This window comes from Sapajus apella, unplaced genomic scaffold (assembly GCF_009761245.1).
Source record: "Sapajus apella isolate SASKATOON/1434 unplaced genomic scaffold, GSC_monkey_1.0 scaffold59, whole genome shotgun sequence".
Taxonomy (NCBI): Eukaryota; Metazoa; Chordata; class Mammalia; order Primates; family Cebidae; genus Sapajus; species Sapajus apella.
The window spans coordinates 9113318-9134952 of NW_022436999.1; the positions used below are offsets into that span (position 1 = coordinate 9113318).

General features: G+C 37.8%; 1 protein-coding gene and 1 pseudogene across 5 annotated transcripts in view; both read right to left on the reverse strand.

Moving 5' to 3' along the window:
- LOC116528689 (nesprin-2-like) overlaps window positions 1–21635 on the reverse strand; it is a 187489-nt gene that overhangs the window by 44917 nt on the left and 120937 nt on the right. For all 4 annotated transcript variants that reach the window (XM_032246105.1, XM_032246100.1, XM_032246104.1 and 1 more), the window contains 8 exons: window positions 13126–13290; window positions 12140–12252; window positions 11154–11316; window positions 9437–9515; window positions 9002–9189; window positions 6665–6829; window positions 5590–5739; window positions 2898–3071 (listed from right to left, as the gene is read on the reverse strand). In XM_032246105.1, the coding sequence (XP_032101996.1) occupies window positions 2898–3071; window positions 5590–5739; window positions 6665–6829; window positions 9002–9189; window positions 9437–9515; window positions 11154–11316; window positions 12140–12252; window positions 13126–13290 (1197 nt within the window). The remainder of the gene's footprint in view (window positions 1–2897; window positions 3072–5589; window positions 5740–6664; window positions 6830–9001; window positions 9190–9436; window positions 9516–11153; window positions 11317–12139; window positions 12253–13125; window positions 13291–21635) is intronic.
- Window positions 8236–8662, reverse strand: LOC116528693 (annotated as a pseudogene). The gene has a single exon (XR_004259149.1). The product of XR_004259149.1 is annotated as a 60S ribosomal protein L34 pseudogene (transcript).

Here is a 21635-nt window from a genome sequence, read left to right on the forward strand (position 1 = left end):
CATGGTGAAACCTGGCCTCTACTAAAAATACAAAAATTAGCCAAGCATGGTGGCAGGCGCCTGTAGTCCCGACTACTCAGGAAGCTGAGGTAGAAGAATCTCTTGAACCCAGGAGGCAGAGATTGCAGTGGGCCAGGATTGCACCACTGCACTCCAGCCTAGGCAACAGAGCGAGACTTCGTCTCAAAAATAAAATAAAATAAAATCCAATCTCCTATCTCACTGCAGAGGGTCTTTGCAGGCCTAAACGTAGGGACAGATGTGACTACATAAATATAAAAAAGTTGTGATGCAAAATAAACAAAGTCAACAACTCAGCAAAAATATTTGACACAGAATTGAAAATGGATCAATATTCAATGAGCTTGTATAATTCAGTTTAAAAAATACCAAGACTCCAAAGAAAATTTTGAAAATATAAGAACAGATAATTCATAGAAATAGATGCCTAATAAATATATGATAGTTAAGTAATACACGTAGTCAAGTAAGTACCCATTAAAACAATAAGGAGATACCACTTTTCAGTTCTCAAGTCAGCAAAAAATAATTTTTAAATTACAACTCACCATGGCATGGTGATATGGTTTGGCTGTGTCCCCACCCAAATCCCATCTTGAATTCCCACGTGTTGTGGGAGGGACCCGGTGGGAGGTAACTGAATAGCGGGAGCAGGTGTTTCTTGTGCTGTTCTCATGATAGTGAATAAGTTTCACCAGATCTAATGATTACATAAAGGGGGAGCTTCCCTGCACAGCCCTCTTCTCTTGTCTGCTGCCACGTGAGACATCCCTTTCACCCTCTGCCATGACTGTGAGGCCTCCCCAGTCACATGGAACTGTAAGTCAACTAAACCTCTTTCCTTTGTAAATTGCCCAGTCTCGGGTGTCTTCAACAGCAGTGTGAAAATGGACTAATACACATGGGTGTGATAAAATAGAAGTTATAGTGTACCAACTATGTAAATGTTGATCTTATTTATCTTAAGGCAGCGGAATTACAGTGATTTTAATTTCCTGAAACTAGCACTTTCAGTTATCATTTCAATTTTTCCCTCTTTTAAATTATAAAACAAAAAAGCTCATGTAATTTAAAAAACTGAAGAAGGAAAAAAAAGGAAAGGTACAGCATGTAAAGAAAATATGTATAGTCAGGCACGGTGGTTCACGCCTGCAATCGCAGCACCTAGCAGGGCTGAAGCTGGCAAATCACTTGAGCCCAGGAGTTAAAGGCCAACTTGAGCAATGCAGCAAAACGCTATCTCTACTAAAAATATAAGAATTAGCTAGGCGTGATGGCGCATGCTTGTAATCCCGGCTACTTGGAAGGCTGAAGTAGAATGATCACTTGAAGCTGGGGAGGTCAAGGGAGCCATGATTGTGCCACTGTACTCCAGCCTAGGTGACAGACAAAGCAACACCCTATCTCAAAAAGGAAGGAAAAAAAAGGAAAGAAAAGATGTACTAGATGTCTACGATGTACTAGGAGCTGGGAGTAATACGGAATTAAGATAGACTCAGTTACTGGTATATCTTTACAGATATTTTTCTACGAATATAAATACATTATAAAAATACAACTCTTTTAAAAACCACAAATGAGATCACATTATCTCATTATCCATACTGTTTAGAAACTTGTATTTCTTACTTTAGAATGTATCTTGATCCAATATTTTGATCCAATATCTACTTAATTCTTTCTTAATAGAAATATATTTCAGTGTGCATTTTCACAATAATTTTTAAATTATTTAAAAATTTTTAAAATACTGAATTTCTACATTTTTTCCAAGAAAATTCCAGATAGAATAAATTAATAAATAATAAAAATAAAATCAGAAAAGCACTGGCAGATGAGATAGCATGATAAATTTATGTAATATTTTCAAAGCAATAAAAACTACCAAATACTGAAAACACAAAATGCTGAAATATATACCTTTCAGAAATGTAGGCTTAGAAAAAGTATGTAAATGTTCCTTTTTAATCTAGAAACTTCCCCATCTTGTAACTTATACTCTGTAGGTATTAGAGCTGAGCTGGAACTCAGTAAAAACCTCAATGATAACTCCTTTCCCAAGAGAACTAAGTTATATTAAAACACTCTTTTGCCTCATTGCCTTTCAATGAGTCAACTGCCTGAGGATACAGAGAGAACAAAGATCTAACAACATGAGTCAGTCTCCCTGCACTGAGTAAGGAGAGTGACTTAATCAGTGGGTGAACTTTCAAAGCATAGATTGTATGATCTCTTTTTTTTTTTTTTTGAGACAGAGTCTTGCTCTGTTATTCAGGCTGGAGTGCAGTGCAACGATCTTGGCTCCATCACCCAAGAGCAATTAAATCAATTCTCCTGCCTCAGCCTCCCGAGTAGCTGGGACTCCAGGTGCGTGCCATTATGCCCAGCTAATTTTTTCTATTTTTAGTAGAGACGTGGTTTCACCATGTTGGCCAGGATGGTCTTGATCTCTTGACCTTGTGATCTGCCCACCTGAGCCTCCCAAAGTGCTGGGATTACAGGCATAAGCCGCGGCGCCTGGCCTGATTGTATAATCTCTTATGTGCACTCTGCACTGAGCTATATGAGATTGAACTCACTCATCTCCTCATTGTCCTCCAGAGCAAGACAATATTTTAACTCCCCCTTTATGGCTAAGATAGTAAGTCCAAGAGCTTAACATTCATAGGTATTATCAGTGGTCTCCTAATCTACCCTCTGCTTTCAAGCAAAATAACAGCAAATAATCGAGAGATAAAAATCCACTCATTTTTGAAACCCCCAACAAAGAAAATTAAAACTGTAAGCTTATTACTACTTACTTTAACACTTTTTATTTATCTTAAAACATAAATGCACAACCATAAAGTATCCTCTTAATATCTTTACACTCATACCTTCAAAGATTCTTCCATTGAAGTATTCACATCAACTTGATCTCTCAGAAGATCCAAAACAGATTTGGTTTCTGCCTCCCAGATTTCCACTTGTCCAATGACTTTTTCAACATCTTTAGCCACTTTTAGTTGCCCTGTGGATTCTTCATTTTCTTTTTCATGTTCCTCTCCAGTCTACAACATTCAAAATTACCACCGAGAAAATGTCAGCATGTACATAACAAAATAATTTTCCTTTTCAAAAAGTTACACCTCAGGCTTACATCTGTAGTCCCAGCTCTTTAGGAGGTCAAGGCAGAAGGATCGCTTGAGGCCAGGAGTCTGAAACCAGCCTGGGCAACAAAGTGAGAACTCATCTCTACAAAAAATTTTAGTTAGTTGGGCATAATGGTGTATGCTTGTAGTCCTGGCTACTCAAGAGGCTGAGACAAGTGAATTGCCTAAGCCCAGGAGTTTGGAGCTATAGTGAGCTATGATCATATCACTGCATTCCAGCCTGGGCAACAAAGCAAGACCCTGTCTTCAGAAATAAAAGTTAAAAAATTATGCCACTTTCCTGAAGAGTGCCAATTCAACATATTTTAATGATATAAGATGTAGTTTTTTGACAATAGTAACTTTTTTTTATATATATGAAGTGTCACTTTATTGCCCAGGCTGCAGTACAGTGGCACGATCACAGCTCATTACATCCTCAACCTCCCAGGCTCAAGTGATCCTCCCACCTCATCCTCCTGAGTAGCTGGAACTACAGGTGTATGCCACTACATCTAGCCAATTTTTTATTTTTTTGTAGAGATGGGGTCTCACTATGTTGCCCAGGTTGATCTCAAACTCATGGGCTTAAGTCCCATCTCAGCCTCCCAAAGAGCTGGAATTACAGGCATGAGACACTATGCTCAGGGTTTCTTACTTAATTACAGTATCATTCCTATCAGTTAGATATTTTCTCCATTTTACATGTAAGAGGATTAAAGTTTAGTAAATTAGGGTAAGTGACTATAAACACATTTCTAAAACTCATATACTATTTAAATGCATATAGCTATTATTGTAAAATATCAAGAAGAAACTCAGAATCAAATTTCAACAAAATTAAATCTTTTCCCATTAATAATCTATAGGTTGACATACTATAGCTTTACAAGAGATATATTATGTCTTAAACTGTATATTGACAAATTATAATGGCTTATATTTATGGGATATACAGATATATTCTTTTTTTTCTTTTGGAGATGGAGTCTCGCTCTGTTACCCAGGCTGGAACACAGTGGCATGATCTCGGCTCACTGTAACTTCTGCTTCCCAGGTTTAAGCGATTCTCCTGCGTCAGCCTCCTGAGTAGCTGGGATTACAGGCACCCACCACTATACCCAGCTAATTATTTTTATTTTTAGTGGAGATGGGGTTTCACTATGTTGGCCAGACTGGTCTGAAACTCCTGACCTTAAGTGATCTGCCCGCCTCAGCCTCCCAAAGTGCTGGGATTACAGGCGTGCGCTACCCACAGATACATTCTTAAATGATTAGATCATTTAAGATTAGATCACTGTTTATTTTATTTTATTATTTTATTTTATTTTAAATAGAGACAGGATTCACTATGCTGCCCAGGTTGGTCTTAAACTTCTAGGCTCAAGTAATCCTCTTGCCTCGGCCTCCAAAGTGCTAGGATTGCAGGCATGAGACACCTTGCCTGGTGAGATTATATTTGAAATGTATCAGAAGATGCTAGTATTTTAAAGCACACCGCAAAAATTCAGATCTTTCCAGGTATTCTAAGTAGGCATTCTTACAGTGTGAAAACACTGGCACTCCATCATGCAAATGGATCCGAGCTAGTTTAAAAGTAGTTTAAATAAAGCTGTATAAGTTATCATGAAGGAAGGGAGTATTTCCAAAGTCACAGGTATTATATCTTATAAATATATGATTTTTAATTTATTTTTTGTTCTTTTTCTGTACTTTTTCCTATGATGTAAAGTCATCTACCAAATTACCCAACAAAACAAGGAAGAAATAGAATATTTTCTCCCATTTTACAGAAAGGAAGCCAGACACACAGACGCCAAGGGTTAGCCTAAAGCTAGACAATTTCTGAGCACTAGTCAGAGGTAATCTCAGGAAAACATCAACTCAATTTATACTGCTCAGAGTCAGGACTGCTCTGTGTGTCTGTGAGAGCACAGTAAGTGGAGTAAGTAAGACTTCCATGCTAATGACTTCATGAGGGAAATCATTCAAGCATTTTCCTAGGAAATGATCACACTTTAAATGTCATCCAGCAATCCACACATTTACCACCATCTCAACAATATCTTTTTTTTTCTTTGAGACAGGGGTCTTACTCTGTCACCCAGGATGGAGTACAGTGGCACAATCTTGCCTCATTTTCAACCTCCACCTCCCAGGCTCAAGCAATCCTCCCCCCTCAGCCTCCAAAGTAGCTAGAATACAGGTGCGCACCCACGCACCCAGCAAACTTTGTATTTTTGGTATAGATAGGGCTTTGCCATGTTACCCAGGCTGGTCTCAAACTCCTGAGCTCAAGTGATCCACCCACTTTGGCCTCCCTAAATGCTGGGATTACAGGCATGAGGCACTGGACCCAGCAATATCTTTTTTTTTAAGTACCAAAGTTAAATTATGTCTATATGCAAGTGAAATATACGAATTATGACTATTTTACCTTTATATTTTGATTATAATTTTCAGGAAGTTCTATTGGCAAATCTGTTGAAAACTCAACAGTTGCTTTTTCTTCTTCAGATAGTTGAATATTTCCAGAATTGTCAAAAGTGGGCTGATCCTGTTTTTTTATCAGTGGTAGGTTCATTTCCTATACAAAATTAATTTTATAAAATTTAATACTCATACTTTTATTTTATGCTAATATACATTACAAACAGTAAGTGGACATAATATATTCAAGAATATTTTTAGGACTCAACTAGCAACAATATTATAAAATATGAGCATTTCACATAAAAGACCTAGGTCTCAAATTGTTAAGAAATGGAATTAGTTGAAAAATGTTTTATAAAAAGTCTCCTTTCATGAGGCACTATGCTACATAGAAAGATAAATAAGGCTCAGTGTACGTTTTCAAGGAGCTGAAAATCTAGTAGGCCAAACAATGCTTGTTTTTCCTTTATGGTAAGTGAATTTCAACTAGAAGGCTCTACAGTAGAAAGGGTTCAAGAATTAACAGCTCTCTCAGGCGTACACTCTCTTAGGCATACACTCAAAGAAAACATGTGTCCACATGAATGTCCATAGCTGCACTGTTCATAAAAAACCCAAAAGTGAAAAGAACTCAAATGAGCATCAGCTAGAGAATAGATAAACAAAATGTGGTATATATCCATACAATGAATTATTATTTGCCAATAAAAAGGAATGAGTACTATTTCATTCTATAACACAAATGAACCTCAAAAATATTATGCCAAGTAAAATAAGCCCTAAGAGATCACATATATATGATTCTATTATGTAAAATGTCCGGAATAGGCAAATCTGTAGAAGACAGTGGATTTGTGGTTGTATAGGGCTGTAGGGCTAGAGGTTAGAAGAAAATAGGGAGTGACTGCTTAGGGGTACAGGGTTTATGAATTAATAAAAATATTCTAAATTTTGTATGGTAATGTCTACACAACTCTGTGAATATACCAGCAATCAATCATTTATGTACTTACAATGAGCAAATTGTATGGTACATGAATCATATCTAAATAAAGCTGTAACAAGTTAAAAGAACTTACAAGTTGAGTTTTTGAAACAAACTTTCTCCATCTTTTATTCAGCCTTCTCAGCTCTTTAGAAATAGATGATCCAACCACATCATTGCTGACTTCGATTAAAAAATTTCCTGCTTCATTTAAAGTCCCATGTTCTAGATTCCACTGGGCTACTGTCTCAAAGGGAACCTACATAACAGATAAGCAACATACTATCTTAATGACATAATAGTGTCTTTCTATTATGTATAACAAATGTTCACCAAGGCTTTTTTTTTTTTTTTAGATAGAGTCTTGCTCTGTCACCCAGGCTGAAGTGCAGTGGCCTCATCTTGGCTCACCACAACCTCCACTTCCAGGGTTCAAGCCATTCTCCTGCCTCAGCCTCCTGAGTAGCTGGGACTACAGGCGCAGGCCGCCACGCCCAGATGGTTTTTGTATTTTTAGTAGAGATGGGGTTTCACCATGTTGGTCAGGCTGGTCTCGAACTCCTGACCTTATGATCCGCCCGCCTTGGCCTCCCAAAGTGCTGCGATTACAGGCATGAGCCACCGTACCGGAATTTTTTTTTTTTTTTTTTTTTGAGACAGAGTCTTGCTCTGTTGCCCAGGCTAGAGTGCAGTGGTGGGATCTTGGCTCACTGCAACCTCCACACCAAGACTAATTCTAAGCAACATTCTTTGCAGGGACTTTGACTTTCCCCTTAGAGGAATCCGCCATCCCTGTTGGTCTAGCTCTTCATTACTAAGTGCTAACTGGCGAGTGCCAGCTGTCTGTCATCACTCCTGGTCCTGGACTTTTAAGATGCATCCAATCTCTCTTTCTGTGTGGTTGATGAACTTACAGCAGAGGTTTCCAAACTTGTTTAGTTCATGGAGCCCTAACTGTCTCATTAATTTTTTCAGTGTCCCTAGGCCAGAAATATTATCTAACAGTTCCCATTTTTAATAGTCAGTTCAACAACTTAGTAGCAGCGTGGTGTCCAACAGATGGATGTTGTTGTGTCTCCTTCGAATTTTAGAGTGTTCTGTAAGTTCTGTTAGTTCTCTCTGGTAGCTCAGGATTTCTTAGCAGTTTGGATATTACAAGCTTAGAGTGTTATTTTTCTCTCAGTTATGTACATTTTTATAGAAGACCTTTAAAGACAGAGGGACTTTTGGAAGACAAGGATCTGAATTTCTAGTATTAATATGGGTGACAGAAAGAAGTGCTGACTCAACCCCTACAATGCTCTTTTTTGTACTCTTACACTTTTACTTTAATACAAATAATCTATTTTCTATTGAGTAGTTTTAGTTTCTATTTTGAAAATGTTTAATCTGAAAGACTATAGCTATCTGCAACAGAGAAAAACAAATGAAAGAAAGAGAAACTATCTCAGATAATCACAGAACAGATTATTACAGGAATAACACATTAAAACAACAATGAATTACATTGGCAGTTCTTCCACACCTCCACACATAAGTTAAGGTATCCTAATTGTCCTCCTCTAGAAACTCAGGAATATTTTACAGCTGGAGGGTTTCAACCAAATGTAAAAATAACATTTTCTGAACAGTAATTTATTTTAAATGTGTCTATAAGCTACCCAGTACATTGTTTTGTTTTTTTTTTTTAACTGAAAGTTTCATTTTTTATTTAGCTTTCTGACTCTGTGCTTGCACCTTCAACACTTTCACAACGATTTTCTGCTCCTTGATAAGGAAAGCACGCTTGATCCTGTCACGAACACATTTAGCACACATGGAACCACCATAGGCCCTGCTGACATGTTTCTTTGTTTTGGACAATCTCATAAGAACTTTAGGTCTTACAGCACGAACCCCTCGAAGGCTGCCTGGGCACACACCACATGCTGATTTTGGTGCTTTCCCAACCTTCTTGGTATAAAGGTAAACAATTCTATTACCAGGGGTCCGGGACAGCCTAGTTTTGTTAGAGGCGGTATTGTAGGAAAGCCTACGTTGGTATGTCAAACGCTGGACCATTCTGAGTGCCTGCACACAGCGTCCACATTAAGTCTTATTTCCTTTCCAAAAGAGTTTAGCAAAACATCTCCAAAAAGCTATTACTCTGTATGTAAATTATACCTCAAGAAAGCTCTGTGTTGCTGGCGGTGGGTGGGTGCGTGGGGGTGTATGTATGTGTGTGACCATGTATAAAACCTATAAACCAGTGGAGAAAACTGCCTCTTGGCAATTATATTGGGAAGAAACTAAATTCTTTCCAAACCTCGAAGAATTTTCCAAAACACTGGTGTATTCGTCTCTGCTTTCTCATCTTCGAACTGAAAATGAGGGTCATAAAATAAAACAATTAAAAAATAAAATTGAGCAGATACTATTAGATTGCAAATACCTCTTTAATTTCTTCCTTCTTTGTCTCCTCAAAGCAAGCCCTTAATAAGCGAAGGTTTTCCACATAAGTAGCCCAATATGCCAGCACTTTTTGTAGAGTGGACTTCACATTATATATATTTTTCCTATACATACAAACATCAGATTTCATCACCATATATTGTTTATTAATATTCTGACATTCTCCAGCTGCAATATTAAAACAAAAAAGTGATCTTAAAAAAACAATTTTTCATTAATAATATTCTTAAAATATTTGCATTAATTGACAGTGGCAAAATAATATGTCCTCTGACAATATTAAAAGTGAAAGCAAGAATTTTCCCAGGAAAACATGCACATAAAACTAATTTCTAAAACATTATATAGAAAGTAAAACAGATAAAACATCATTAAGTGACAGTCATTCCTTCAAAAAGTAACTGAACTACTTTACCCAAATTCTTATAAATTTCTTCACACTTTTGAAAAGAGGTATCAAGTTGGGCTAGGAATCCTTTTTCTTCAATAAATTTCTGGGAAGAAAAGAAAAAAACACATTGACAGTTTTTACTTCTAAAATTGTGCCAAGAAATCCAGATAGGGAGATATAGACATTCAATGAAGGACATAGTTACCAAAATTTCTTTAGGTCTTTAACACTACATATTCGGTAGGAAAAGAGGAAGAAGGATGGTTAAAATCCAGGAGATATAAGCTGAGTGTGAACATTAAACAGGTATGACATCTGATAAAATTTATCTTAATGTGGTGACATGGTGATACGGTAGTTTTCCTCTTGTGGAAAAAGGCAAGTTAAGTATTTATAGTAATTTCAGGATCTCCTACTTTGCACATTTTATTAATATTACATAATTGTGTCAGTGCTCTTATTTCACATGCTTTATTGAGTAATCTTTTCAGATATATTAGAGTATGTTACAAAGAGATATCTGTCATACAAACACATTTCAGAAACTACCATTAACCAGATTCTGTTACGGAAAAATACTAACCTAATTCAAAATTCATATTTACTGAATACTTATATGTGCCAATAGTATGAACATTTAAATAGAAAAATGAAAAATCAAAGAAGTAGAAATATTCAAAATCTAGCCTAGTTTAGAATGACGCTGCTTCCTGTTTGGAAACATACAGTGTTTAAATCATAAATTGGGAGTAAATTTCTCTTTATCATTTTTTTAATTTTTACAATAAAATTCGCAATCTTGGAATTTTTCTTTTCCCCGTCATTTCTTTCTTTCTTTCTTTCTTTTTGAGACAACTGCTCTGTTGCTCAGGCTGGAGTGCAGTGCAGTGGCACAATCCCAGCTCACTGCAGCCTCCACCTTTCAGGTTGAAGCAATTCTCCTGCCTCAGCCTCCTGAGTAGCTGGGATTACAGACACCTACAACCATGCCTGACTAATTTTTGTATTTTTATTAGAGACAGGGTTTTGCCATGTTGGCCAGGCTGATCTGGAATTCCTGACCTCTGGTGATCCGCCTGCCTTGGCCTCCCAAAGTGTTGAGATTACAGCTGTGCACCACCACACCCAGCACCCCCTCACTTCTAAAAAGAGGGAAACAAAAAGAAGGATAAGGCCTGAGTGTAGAATTGGCATTTTTGTGATGCTGTAGTTTTAACTTAGATGTGAATATATTTATATTTAAGTGACTTCAAACATTTCTTCCTATAAACTTGAAGAGTTAAAGCCAAAAAGAAAGCCTTAAGACAAAAGAGAAAATGTGTATCATAAGTAGTAAATTTAGTAAGCTAAGATCAAAATGTTATATGAAAAATGTAATTACTGCATGAAAGTATGAATCAGAAAAGGAAACAAAAATTAACATTTCAAGCAAGTGAAAGAAGGAATTTTCAATGAAAAAAAGCATGGAAACCTTTTATATTACATTAACTGTCTTGGTTAACTCTTCATCTCCCCTTGGGTAGCAAGTAGTGACATGTATATATATTTTTCCACTCTTCCCTCTGCTGCTATTTGACTCCTTGTAATTCTTTTCTTCAGGCAATATTTAAGCTAAAGAAATCTATCAAGAAAACCCATCTCAAAGCCTGAAGAGTTAATGGGAAATCGTGCCAAGTAAAAATGCAAACACAGCAGCAAGAGATGGAGAACAGTTGCCTAAGACACAAAATTAAAAGCTTACATGCCAGTCTTCCAGCAATAATTCCACAGATTCTCTGCTCCCATATTTAATGTTCCAAATATCCAATTTTGATTTCACTTCATCTGACAAACCAAGAACTAAGCACTTGCAGTAATGAAATTCTAGAAGCAGAATAAATTTTTTCTCCAAAATGTTGTTGATTCTGGAAAACAGTGCAAGTTTAGGAATTTAACTTCATATTATTGACCAAACGTGAGAAATCTGTTCAGCATTTTTAAAAATATTGAGGCTTCAACTTGTTCTTTTAAGCACATGGAACTCAGATGTATCATTATCTCTTTCTTTTTTAAACACTGTAAGATACCATGACTAGATATAAAACAACCATTTCTAAGGTAAAAACATAAAACAAAGAACATTTTCTGAATAAACGATTTCCCAATTGACAAATCCTATAATAAAATGTTGATCTATGAAATATTTTACTAAATCTGAAAACTTCCATATGACTTAATATAAAACTATAAGTTTATATATTAAGCTTTTTCATTATTAAGGCTAACACCCTCTTATTACACTAATAAGTTACTTCTGAATGAGAAAAGATAATTGATTAAATAATCTCAATATTTATAGTATTTTACAATTATAAAATGCTTTCATATCCCTTCTCCCATATGATCCAGTTTCCTGGTGAGACCTGGACAGGGTGATCATCATTAACCCAAATTTACAAAGGAGGAAACATGCTCAAAAAGAGAAAAACTTATCCAAAACCAAGATACAGAGCTCAGTTTCTCAACTTTTTCCATCACCATATTCTACCATTCAATAAGAAAGGAAGTATGTTTGCATAGTATCTACAATGTTACTATTACATAAAACATGAAGATATTGTCATCAAGATTGAAAGGAGAATATTTGGTAAAAATTATCTAAAAATCTGTATTTTGTGGTCCCTGTAGTACAAGCTGTTACTCAAACGTGAATAGCACCAGCGGTTGTGAAATGGTAGTGTTACACACCGTCTTTTCATTTCCTCCAATTTGTCAGGTGGCACCAACAGCAAATGATTTTCATCTCTATTTTCAAAGGTAAGGAGATTGTTTGAATGATACTCAAATCTATCCATCAGGCTCTGAAAAGAAATTCAGCATGACATAAGCCATATTTATTGCCAAACACTGTAATTAAGGATTTGTCTATCTCAGTTACATTATATTTTTTCTCAAAAAAAATCATGAAGCCCTCCCCCAACCCACTTTTCTTTATTATTTTAAGACACAGGGTCTCATTCTGTCACCCAGGCTAAAATGCAGTGGTGCAATCGTGGCTCACTGCAGCTCGGAATTCCTGGATTCAAGGGATCCTCTCACCTTAGCTTCCCGAGTAGCTGGAACTACGGGCACACACTACAATTCCCAGCTAATTTTGTTTTTTAAAAAAATTCTGTAGTGGTGGGGTCTGGCTATATTGCCTAGGCTGAAACTCCTCCCCTTAATAAAGATTTTGTAAATAAATATTTTCATCATAAATGTTTCAAAGCTGAATATTTTATAGAGAAGCAGACTACAGTGTCTTTAGTAAAACCATTATTATAATCTTTTATTTATTGGTGTATTTTCTATTCCTTTGTAGGCTCAAATAACATAAATCTCACATCATTTCTTTCATGCCATTTTAGTGAGAATCCGGTCTCTCAAATTTTAAATCAGGCCCCCTCTTCTCCACCCTCCTACCCCTTGACCTTTTTTTGGTCAGACTTTATTTACAGTTGCTTTAGAACTCTATCCTTATTTAGATTCTATCTTTATTGTTTCAACCTTAAACTAGCACAATGGTCATGAACATAAAGTTATCTTCTAGGTCCCGAAAATCGCCAGAGGAATCATTCTAAACCATCCTCAAATATCCATCATATTTCCTTCCCTTCTTTTTAGGAAAAAGTCTTCCTCAAGAACAATCCCTAACAAAATGTGTTTTTCTACATCTCTTTTTCTGCTTTTCCAACCTTGAATAAAGTCATTTTCTCTTGTATCAGAGTCGTGTCTTGAGAGTAATCCTGGGAGGTTGACAAATCTTCATCCATAAGCCCTTCTACCTCCTGAAGCCAAGCTTCAGTTTGATGGAGGGGTGGAGGCAAGGCACAATTCAGCTTTACTGTCCATGCATTAATCTGAAAAAAAGGGAAGATATTCTTCAGTAGAGCTTTTCTTGTTTATTTCTTCACATACAGTAGGTTTGATTCTTTGAAGTTGCTCTAAAGGTCATAACTGATCAATGTGATCCATTATCATGGAAATCTTTATCAATGGGTAAATTTCTTAGTTCTAAATATCACTTACCTACTTGCTGATCAGAAATATAATTTGTTTAGAAGCTATAGGAAAAGAAGGCATGAGAAAAAACAAATGTTTGACAAATCCATAATAAGATATGGGGTAGGCTGAGTGCAGTGGCTCATGCCTGAAATCCCAGCACTTTGGGAGGTCGAGGCGGGTAGATAGCGAGGTCAGGAGTTCAAGAACAGCCTGACAAGATGGTGAAACCCTGTCTCAACTAAAAAATACAGAAAAAAAAAATTAGCCAGGTATGCTGGCGGGTGCCTGTAATCCCAGCTACTTGGGAGGCTGAGGCAGAGAACTGCAGAGGTTGCAGTGAGGCAAGATCGTGCCACTGCACTCCAGCCTGGGCAACAGAGTGAGACTCCGTCTCAGGGGGAAAAAAAACAAAAACACAACAATATAGGGGAAATTCAAAAGATTTAAAGTACGCCTCTAAGCAAGGATGGACTATCCTACTGAATGGCCGTTGTTTGTCCTTGTGTGCTGTGACACTACAACTGCATCTTCCATAGTGACTTACAACCACTTCCCTCTCTAGCCCTAACTGTATATCCATGTGACATATATCTACCGGATCTCTCGAATATCTGTCCTTCACTAACGCATCACCCATCCACAAAGTCAGGGCCATCTCCTCCTTCCTCAGCCTCCCACCACTTCCTGCATGCACAAGCACGCGAGCCACACACACTTGGGACTGCCTGCTTCTTCACTCACTGTACTCTTGTATCTTAACTCTTGCTGCCTCTTCTACCTGGATGTCTCCCCACAAGCACTGTCAAAACTCACTCACACATTCATTCATTCATCCAATGACCAAACATTTATGAACAACCTATTGCACTAAGAGCTGGAGATAAAGATATAGAAAGCTTCTGGTGTGGAGATGGACCACGTGATGGTTACCCATCGTTCAATGCTATACAGCAGTTAGGAGCAAATTAGATGTACAGATGCTGACATGGAAGCACCTTAAATACATTGTGCTCAAAAATAAAAGAAACAACATATATCCTCAACTTAAGGGTACACAACTTTAAAATACATGTACAGGTCCGGGGTGGTAGCTCACACCTATAAACCCAGCACTTCAGGAGGTTGAGGCAGGTGGATCGGTTGAGCACAGGAGTTCAAGACCAGCTTGGGCAACATGGTAAAACCCCATCGCTACTAAAAATACAAAAATTAGCCAGGAGTGGTGGTATGCGCCTATAGTCTCAGTTACTCAAGAGACTAAGGTGGCAGGATCACTTGAGCTCAGGAGGTCAAGGCTTTAGCGAGCCAAGATCACGCCATTACACTCCAGCCTGGGTGACAGTGAGACCCTGTCTCAAAAAAAAAAAAAAAAAAAAAAAAAAAAACTATAAATTCTATCTGTATTATGCAAAAACATAAAACAAAAAGAAACACATTAAAGTTATCAAACTTGCGGCTCAAGGAGAAAGGGGAAATAGAAAGAAGGGATGAGTACAAAAGGAAATCAAAACACAAGCCAATGAATAAAAACAAGAGCAGGGCCTCGCCCAGCTCCATGTGTTACGTATAAATGGAAGAGCAACTTAGCACCACCCCCTATGTCACAGTATAAACCAGATAAACAAAAGCCACAGCTCTTGCCTGAACCACCTATCCAAAGCAGCAGCCAAGAACACGGTTACAGCAAAGTGTGGTAAGTGACGCCACAGAGCCAGGCAGGAGGAGGTTGCAGTGAGCTGAGATTGCACCAATGCACTCCAGCCTGGGAGACAGAGTGAGACCCTGTCTCAAAAAAAAAAAAAAAAAAAGAAAAAAAATTAGCTGGGCATGGTGGATCATGCCTCTACTCCCAGCTACTCGGGAGGCTGACAACACCGGAGAATCACTTGAACCCAGAAAGTGGAGACTGCAGTAAGCCGAAATCACACCAGTGCAATCCAGCCTGGGCAACAGAGCAAGATTCTGTCTCCAAAAAAAGAATGTGACTTTTTACATAAACGTATTGCTATACAGTTTGAAAGTTTATCTCCTCTGAATCTCATGTTTAAGTTTGACAGCCAATATTAGGGCTGGGCCTAACAGGAGGTGAGTTCCCACAAGTGCTGGTTGTTGAAAAGAGTATGGCACCTCCTTTCTCTCTGTTTCTGTCTGTCTGTCTGTCTCTCTCTCTCTTTCTCTCTCTCTCACGTGATCTCTTGCCATGTGATTTCTATACACCAGCTCCCCTTTGCCTTCCATTATGAGTGGAAGCAGCCTAAGGCCCTCACCAGAAGCAGATGCTGGCACGATGCTTTTTGTACAGAAGCAGAAACATGAGCCAAGTAAGCCTCTTGTCGTTTATTTGATATTCCTATGAAGATCAATCACAAATTAAAATGTTTCACTCAAATAACTTTCTCTAATGAAAGGACTGGTCTTAATTCTGTATTTTCTCTTTCTGTTACCTAGTCTAATTCTACTAAATGCACTGTTTTTATTCTGTGAGTTTTTAAAATTATTGTTTTACTGTAGAGACAAGGTCTCACTATGTTGCCCAGGCTAGTCTTGAACTGGCCTCAAGCAATCCTAATTTGGTCTTCCAAACTGCTGGGACTGAAGGCATGAGCCACAATGCCCAGCTGAGTTCTTTTTTTTTAAAAACAGGGGATAGACTAGGCAATAATTTGTAAATTAGATAGATCACTTCAATGTTCATTCAAAAACATTTATGGGTATGTATGATATGCAAAAGCAAATATCTAAAATATATTCAACCAAGTACCCAGGTATACAAAATGGGGACAAAGCTAGGCTCATTTAACGCAATCAAATGGAACTGTTCATAAAATAGAAGCATTAAATATAACAGTTTTTTCATTTTGTTTTGCTTTGTCTTGGAAGTTTAATTTTCTCAAAAGGCATATGACAAAGATAATTCTATAATCTGGTTTTTGTTGCTTTTTGAGATGGAGTCTCAGTCTGTTACCCAGGCTGGAGTGCAGGTGCAACCTTGGCTCACTGCAACCTCTGCCTCCCAGGTTCAAGTGATTCTCCCGCCTCAGCCTCCTGAGTAGCTGGGAATAGAGGCACATACCACTACACCTGGCTAATTTTTGTATTTTTAGTAGAGATGGGGTTTCACCATCTTGGCCAGGCTGGTCTCGAACTCCTGACCTCAGGTGATCCACCCACCTCGGCCTCCCAAAGTGCTGAGATTACAGGCATGACCAATTGCACCCAGCCAATTCTACAATTTTACATCATTAACCATTTGCCATTATGTCTCCAGATGGAAGAAAAATGAAAAAAAATGATTTCATTATTGTAAATTTTTTTTTGGAGATGGAGTCTGACTCCGTCTCCCAAACTGGAGACATGTCTCAGTTCACTGAAACCTCCACCTCCCGGGTTCAAGCAATTCTCCTGCCTCAGCCTCCTGAGTAGCTGGGATTACAGGCTTGTGCCACCATGCCTGGCTAATTTTTGTATTTTTAGTAGAGACAGGGATGTGCCACGTTGGCCAGAGCTGGTCTCGAGCTCCTGATGTCAGGCAATCTGTCCACATCGGCCTCCCAAAGTGCTAGGATTACAGGTGTGAGCCACTGCACCTGGCCGTTTTTGTGAGTTTTCAAATAAACAAGTTAGCATGCGCTTTTAGTATGTCTAATTATTTGCACATTTGCCCAAAAATAAACCAGAAAATCTGATAAATTATTGAGTTAAGGAGAGCTAAGAACAATACCTCTAGTTCAACTATTACTGTTTGTACAACCAAAAGAAAGTTGTACATATTTTAAATTAAACCAAACCTGTGTTTTCTGACTCAGGGCTACACTCAATATTTATACAGCAGGCAGAAAAGGAAGAACAGAAGGCAATGTTTACCTTTCTTTCCTCTTTTCTCCCACTTAACACTTTCTTTCTGCAGTAATTACTTTTCAATTTGGCTGAAAATTTATATAAGATCTTCACAGGTCAAAATAACATAATGTTGCTATTTTCTACAGTAGACTCAATATGAAACCGTTTACTATGATGTTCTGAGAAATCTCTGTTCTCAAACTACTGAACCCGAAACTGTGTAGATGGTTTCAACTCTTATATATTCAATGACTTTAAAATTAGCAATGTCTCATTTTGGCACTCCAAGAAACTGAGCTGCAGTTTACCTGACTGAGGAATGGATTTTCAAGCTATTACCAATTTGCAGCCCTTAATCTTGCAAAATAGTTCTCTTTATGGCTTTTCTCATTATTTGGGCAATTTTTCCATATTTAACAAAATCAGGCCGGGTCTCTGTGGCCTGGAACAGCCTGAACTATACAGACAATATCTTCCTCATTGCCTTGCACTTTGTTGAGGACTTGGCCAACAAAGGATAAGACGGACAGGTCTTATCCTTCACAAGAGTCTGTTTCAAAGCGGTGATCAGAATAGGAACTGACAATGCAAGAAGCACCACCACTGATGGGAAGATTCTAGGAGCTGTGAGTTCCTTAAAATTATGTTCTCTAAAAGAGTGGCTCTTTGAAGCCACTGAACTGCTATTTAATACACTTAGTAAATGATGTGGAAAATACATTCTGAAAGCAGGCTGCCACTCCTGACAGTCAAGCAGGGGTCAGCAAACTTTTCCTGTGAAGAGTAAGTATTTTGACTTTGTGGACCACACAGTTCCTTTCATAACTCTGTAAATGTATTAGAAATCATTTTGTTATCCATTTAAAAATGAGATGTTATATAAATTATACCACAATAAAGTTTTTTTTTTTTTTTTTTTTGAGATGGAGTTTCACTCTTGTTACCCAGGCTGGAGTGCAATGGCGCGATCTCGGCTCACCGCAACCTCCGCCTCCTGGGTTCAGGCAATTCTCCTGCCTCAGCCTCCTGAGGAGCTGGGATTACAGGCATGCACGACCATGCCCAGCTAATTTTTTGTATTTTTAGTAGAGACGGGGTTTCACCATGTTGACCAGGATGGTCTCGATCTCTTGACCTCGTGATCCACCCGCCTCGGCCTCCCAAAGTGCTGGGATTACAGGCTTGAGCCACCGCGCCCGGCCAATAAAGTTATTTTTTTAAACGAAGGCAAAATAAAGACATATTTAGAGATCAAAGAAAACTAGGTCTACTTGTCAATCATAGCCCTGGATTATAAAATAAGTCAAGGGAAGTTTTCAGGCTGAAGGGAACCATGCTCAATGGAAACTCAAATCTCTAGAAAGAAATGAAGAACATGGGAAATATCTAGATAAATATAAAAGACTAATATTTTCATTTAATTTTCTTAAAATATATGGCTGTTTGGAGCAAAAAAAAAAAAAATTATAACATGGGCCTGGGGATTTTAAGACATATGTTACATGTGTCATATATAAAACAACTATAGCATAAATAATGGGAGATGAATCAATTTGACTGCAGGATTTCTACATGTTACAAGAAGGTGTACAATAAGGTGGATACTGTACAACTCTAAGGCTGGTGTGGGGGCTCACACTTCTAATCCCAGCACTTTGGTAGGCCAAGGTGAGTGGATCCCTTGAGCCCAGGAGTTCAAGACCAGCCTAGGCAACATAGTGAAACCCCTTCTCTGAAAAAAAAAAAAGAAAAAGAAAAAAAAAAGAAAAAGAAATTAGGTGTGCATGGTCATGTATGCCTATAGTCCCAGCTACTCAGGAAGCCGAGGTGGGAGGATCAGCTGAGCCCAGGAAGCAGAGGTTGCAGTTAGCCATGATCAAGCCACTGCACTCCAGCTCAGGCAACAGGGCAAAACCTTGTCTCAAAAAAAAAACAAAAAACAAAACTGTAAAACTCTAAGTAGACTGTAAAAATTTTATGTGGATTATAATCCCTAGAGCAACCATTAAAAACATGATAGGAAGAAGTAGAGCCAAAAGTCAACAGACAAATTAAAATGGAATTCTTAAAAAAATGCATGATCCAAAACGAGGCAAGAAAGGAAGAAACAGGGGCTGGGCACAGTGGCTCACGCTTGTAATCCCAGCACTTTGGGAGGTCGAGGGAGGCAGATCACTTGAGGTCAGGAGTTTGAGACCAGCCTGGCCAACACGGTGAAACCCCATCACTACTAAAAATACAAAAATTAGCCAGGCGTGGTGGTGGATGCCTGTAATCCCAGCTACTTGGGAGACTGAGGTAGCAGAATCACTTGAACCCAAAAGGTAGAGGTTGCAGTGAGCTGACATCATGCCACTGCACTCCAGCCTGGGAGACAGAGACTCCATCTCAAAAAAAAAAAAAAAAAGAAAGAAAGGAAGGAAGGAAGAAAGAAATGGGAATAGAAAAAGCAGAGAGAATAAACAAAACAAACAGTTAAATGATATACCTGAACTGAACTCTATCAACAATTGCATTAAATGGACTAAGCACTCCAATTAAAAGAGAGGGATAGGCTAGACACGGTGGCTCATGCCTGTAATCCCAACACTTTAGGAGGCCAAAAGTTCTAATTCAGGAGCATTGCTTGAGGCCAGGAGTTCAAGACCTGCCTGGGCAACATGGCAAAACCCCATCTCTACAAAAAAATTAAAACTTAGCCAGGCATGATGGCACACACCTGCAGTCCCAGCTACTCGGGAGGTGGGGCAGGAGATTGGCTTGAGCCTAGGAGGGCAAGGATACAGTAAGCCATGATTGTACTGCTACACTCACTCTAGCCTGGACAAAAGAGTGAGACCCAATCTCCAAAAAATAAAAAAGACAAGGATTGGCATGGCAGATAAGAAAGTAAGATATAACTGTGTCGTTTACAAGAGATACACTCTGAATATAAAGACTCTAAATAAATTTAAAGTAAATGAAGGAAAAAGACATGCTAAACAGTCAGCATACAAGACTGGAATGACTATACTGGTAAAACATTAAGTGTAATATTAACAGATGTCAAGAAAAACAATATTATTAAAGATAAGCAGGAATATTTCATAATGGTAGAAGTCCTCAGGAAGACAAAGTAATCATAAGCATGTACACACAATGACAATATTTTAAAATACATGAAGCACAATTTGACAGCATTGAAGAGAGATTCCCACAGACTTTAATACTCCTCTTTGATCAATATACAATAGAATTGGACAAAATGCCAGTCAAGACACAGATAATCTGAACAACCACTTTGTATTAATTAATATTTGTAATTTAGAAGCAACATAAGTGCCATCAACAGATGAATCGATAAAGAAAACGTGGTAAATATACATAATGGAGTACTATTCAGCCATTAAAAAAATGAGATTCTGTCATTTGCAACAACGTGGATGGAACTGGAAGTCATTATGCTAAGTGAAATAAGCTAGGCACAGAAAGACAAATATCACGCGTTCTTACTTATTTGTAAGTAATTTTAAAAACCAAAACAGTTTAACTTATGGAGACAGAGAAGGATGGCTACCAGAGGCTGGGAAGGGCAGTAAGGGAGTAGGGGGGAAATGGAGATGGTTAATGGGTACAAAAAAATAGAACAAATAAGACCTACTATTTGATAGCACAACAGGGTGACTATAGTCAATAATAACTTAATTGTACATTTTTAAATAACTTGAAGCACGTAACTGGATTGTTCGTACCTCAAAGGATAAATGCTTGAAAGGATGGATACCCCATTCTCCAAGATACGCTTATTACACATTGCATGCCTGTATCAAAATATCTCATGTACCCCGTAAATATATATACCTACTATGTACCCATAAAAATTTAAATTGAATTTTTAAAACATTTAACATTTGTAGAATGTTATACTGTGTCAATACACTGAAAAGGATTAAAATCATACAGACATATTCAGATACACAAGCATGAATTCATCCTTACACACTCTGTGGGTTTGTTCCTACTTCTCTCAAGCATCTTCTGATACTGATGCATGGTAGTAGAGAAGAAGCCACAGATCAATCAAAATATAGATAGCCTACTGTGGCGAACAAAGAATTGATAGCAAATATATCAAACTTGGATAAGCTTGTGTTTTCTCTATGCAGAACACAAAAAATCCTACTTAACATGACCACTATCCAAATGATGCCATGGAGAAAATATAAAAACACTATCCTGTTTTCTGATGAAGCATCTACCCTGTGTTTTACAGAATTTCCCATGGACATTTAAAGTAAAACCCTCATTGAACAAAACATAGCTGCTCTTTGAAATTTTTTTTTTTTTTTTTTTTTTTTTTTTTTTTTTTTTTTTTTTTTTT